Genomic DNA, 3,955 nt, shown 5'->3' on the forward strand with positions numbered 1-3,955 from the left:
TATCAGGTCGCCTACAAATTTAATCTTTTGTGTTCTCAGGGTACAGCTTCAATGCCACAATACCACACATGCACTCCAAGACTAGACTTCTCTGGAGTAGAAATTGAGAAGTAAAGATTATAATAATTGGGAAAAATATTTAGGGTGCAGAAAAAAAAAAGAAAGCTTCAGAACAAAATTGGTTTAACATAAGGTAAAGGAAAGTCATAAATACCCATCAAATGCTGAATCCGAAATATCCGTCTGAGTAAGATCTAAATGTTCCAGGTTAGGACAAAACTCAAGCATCTGACGTATCTATGGAAAGAGACCAGTTCAATTATGAGCATCTCTGTTTCACACTTATTCCAGTTCCATTTTCCTAGAATCAGGAATATAATACTCACTATTTTGCTGCTAGCTGCTGAGCTGTAGGCAAGAACAAGTGTTTTCACTGAATGCCCGACATAGGGAAGAATATTATGAATTATACCATACAGGAATTCCTTTTCTTGCTGAGCCACACTGATGGATGAAGAATAACCATCATCTTCAGTCTCCTCTGAAATAAAAACAGGCAGGTTTATTTGTGTGAATATAGACAGACAAACCCCCCTATTTCTCCACAGTCAGGCCTAAAGAAGCACAATGCAGTACCTGTGACTATCACTATACAGCAAAAAGTTTTTATATCAAGTGTAGACTGTGTAAAGGGGATCCAATTCTAAAAGCTAAAGAGGAAATTCAGCATGTGCAATTAGAATTGTGTCCGATTGTGAAAAGGTTCCTCATATTGATTGGTCTGCTTGTCTCGGTAATATAGCAGTATCTTACCAGACTCATCAATGTCGGCATCTTCATCCCATTCCTGATATGCACGACTTTCATCTTTCCTTCTGGAAATCCAATTCTCATCTGGTTCTGTGTCAAGGTCCATGGCCTCTCCATTGTACCAAATTCCTAAAAAAGCATACTTGTAAGACTTGTCTCATTTATTAAACCATTTAAGGGCAAATTGGCTAATGGGTTCTGTTATGTCCCATACTGACAACCAAACTGGATTTCATTCTTCAACAGTCCAGTAAAGGTTAACATGCTGAATAGTTACTATAAACAATACAAGACATGACTATGCAAAAACCATACTAGAGTGTGGTAATGTCAGCAGACAATTTGTAACTGAAATAGGTAAAAGTTAAAATATTTATAACGATTCTCTTTAAAGATATACACACAGGAAAAAGACATTTCATTCTATCAATATCCAAAATAAGGTAAAACATACCAACATGTACAGTGTCCAGAAACTGGCTTAATTTGTATCACATTAAGTAAATATGTGTTATTAAAGAGAACCAATTGCAACATTTATGTGTAATAAAATGAACATTTAGGCTTTAAAATCTATGATCAGGCAGGTGTTTATTACAGAAAGGGGCAGGTGATGTTCCTTCTGCAATAAATGTCCTTACCTACCTGATCAGCGCCCAGCTGTAAAAGTTTAAGGAGCAGTGCATGCGCAGCTCAGGCTTGGTTGCCAAACCTGGCAATCCCACATTCCCTTGTGCTTGGAATAAAATAACTCCTGTGCGGCTGCATTGTGCAATGTGAATGTGACTGCATCCAGAAAGCAAAGAAAAGATGGTGACACCCCGCAATAGAACGAGTATTGGTTTCGCAGATTTATTAATGCTTTAAGGTAAACCTGTCCCAAACCTGCCATTTTTTACTGAGCGACAGGCCTAGAAGAGGTATGCAGATCATGAGTTCTGACTTACGTTTTACTTGCTAAACTGCATGCTTGTTTCAGGACAGTGTCACAGCATCAAAATCTGAGAAAAACACGCAACTAGCATTCTAATCAGTAATGGCAGCCGAGTATTTCTCTGTATAGACTCACTGCTCCAGACAAGAAGTCAACTGGACTACATATTACAGTAATAGAAAAGGCAAATATTTATCTCTAAAATGAAAGCGATACTCATTGAAAAGTGGAACAAATTAAAACCAAGGCAAAGGAATTAAAAAAATAAATAAGGAAAATCCTGAAGGCCCAGTGACAATTTTACACTACAAAAACACTAAAGTATTCACACAGACCTTCCAGGCTTTGTAAATGCTTCCTCTATTTCTGCTTTTACACAATTCTAGATTTACTGGCTTAGTAAAACCACTAAGATATTTTTGTATAATTGGTATTATGTATAATTATGCTTAAAATGTGAAAGCCACTAAAATCTAGTAATGCGTTCAGGTAATGTATTGAAAATTATACTTATACTATACTTATAATTGCCTTAAAATACCTGATGGAAAGTTTTACCAGGATCTTACTCCTGATCTTTCCCTACTAGTGAACCCAAATGGAGCATGAATATCTAAATAGGTCCTTACTGGTTTAAGAAATCAATAAAACTGCACTGGCAGCACGGTGTACATTTTTTAAAGTTTATAAAATAAAAGGACTCACCTCTGGCCCACAGCACAGGGTAAAGATGTTTCCAGAGGGACCCAGTTTTATCTACCAGATTTGGTAGTAAACTCACAAAACGCACGGCTTGTCCTTTACATCAGCATGTATCTAGAGGATTTCATCAAACAATAAGATCACCCTAGATAACAGTGACCAGGAATATTCCTGACACATAGCTTACCTTAATGTTTCTCAGACCCTTCTCAAACAGAACAAGCATTTCAGACAGCTTGTTGTCAGAGTGTACATTGTACACGGTCTGGCTACGTTGCTGAAGCAGGCCGATGATGCATTCATTCTCAATCTGCTCATGCATCTTAAACTCTTTGAAGGTTTCATAAAGGGACTGCAAAAGGGCTCGGAAATCATTGTTGTTGGAAAAATTGGTTTTAGAAAGCTGTAAAAAAGAAGAAGTACAACACACAAACAGATATTAGAACATAAAACTTTCAGGTCACAAGATCAGATTCTTTGAACATTTCTAAATTGGGTATTTTTTAAGCACATTAGGAAAAAGAAACATTTCAGTTTCACACAAGCACATTTTTCCCTCCCCTACCAAATAAACCTAAAAGTATAGAGGATTCACAGGGAAGGACATGGTGGCCAGAACTGTGCCTGGACTAGTGACTAATTTGAAATTCTGCAGATTGGGCAAATGTTTGAACCCGTGAAGCATGGCCCAATTCCAGGAGAACAACAATGAGTAAGAACTGCAGGCATTACTGGAAAATGAAGAACTTGGGGACATGATTGCAACAATCTTAAAAATACAATGCATTCAGAGCTAATAATCTAAGATGCACAGTAAACAGGAATTATTCACCCCCTCATTTAAATATAAAATAATGGAATAAAAATCTAAAACAAAATCCCATCCCACCATCCAGCAATGTAGCAGTTCAGGTACTTAAAGCCATAAAATGATAACCACCCCATGCAGCAGATTTCTGCTATATTGGGAAATCATTATTCTGAGCATCATTCAGTGTCTGCATGGGGCTATACAGCTGATCCATTTTCACAATTACTCTGCACCAGAGGGGTCATTAAAAGGTAAGTGCAGCAATGACTTGGTTTTTGTGGATCCCAGATAAGTTTAACCAACACTAATCATCTTTTTGGCTATCTGTAAGGATTACATTCTTCCCACTGTCCACCACACTAATATGAGATGTGGATATATTAATTATAGAAGGGGTTCTCCTAAAAGTTATGTGTAGGGCTCCATCATGTAAAAAAGTTGTGAAAGTCTTGCTTGGTCCATGTATTGTGCTGTCACAGCTGATCAGTAGCATAATGATAATAAAATGTTTACATTGAGGATACCAGTAATCTCTGCCCTCTGTGTAAAACGTTCTTCTCTTTTTATACAAATAAGTCCTAATGTTAATATTATTATTATTATTATTATTATTAATAAACAGGTTTTATATAGCGGCAACATATTACGCAAGTCTGCTGGCTTTGAACAGTGGTAATCAATGTCTTTTTAAGATAAGC

At 36.8% G+C, this 3,955-nt stretch overlaps 1 protein-coding gene across 1 annotated transcript; it reads right to left on the reverse strand.

Moving 5' to 3' along the window:
• Positions 1–214: 214 nt before the first annotated feature.
• LOC140321211 (F-box/LRR-repeat protein 5-like) lies at positions 215–2,851 on the reverse strand (the record flags this gene model as incomplete). The annotated part of the gene is given in 5 exon segments (XM_072398058.1): positions 215–297; positions 387–541; positions 814–939; positions 2,450–2,500; positions 2,594–2,851. Coding segments are annotated over 5 exon segments (673 nt in total), but the record flags the coding sequence as incomplete, so codon positions are not given.
• Positions 2,852–3,955: the final 1,104 nt, after the last annotated feature.

The sequence above is a fragment of the Pyxicephalus adspersus genome, unplaced genomic scaffold (genome assembly GCF_032062135.1).
Source record: "Pyxicephalus adspersus unplaced genomic scaffold, UCB_Pads_2.0 Sca1360, whole genome shotgun sequence".
Classification (NCBI taxonomy): domain Eukaryota; kingdom Metazoa; phylum Chordata; class Amphibia; order Anura; family Pyxicephalidae; genus Pyxicephalus; species Pyxicephalus adspersus.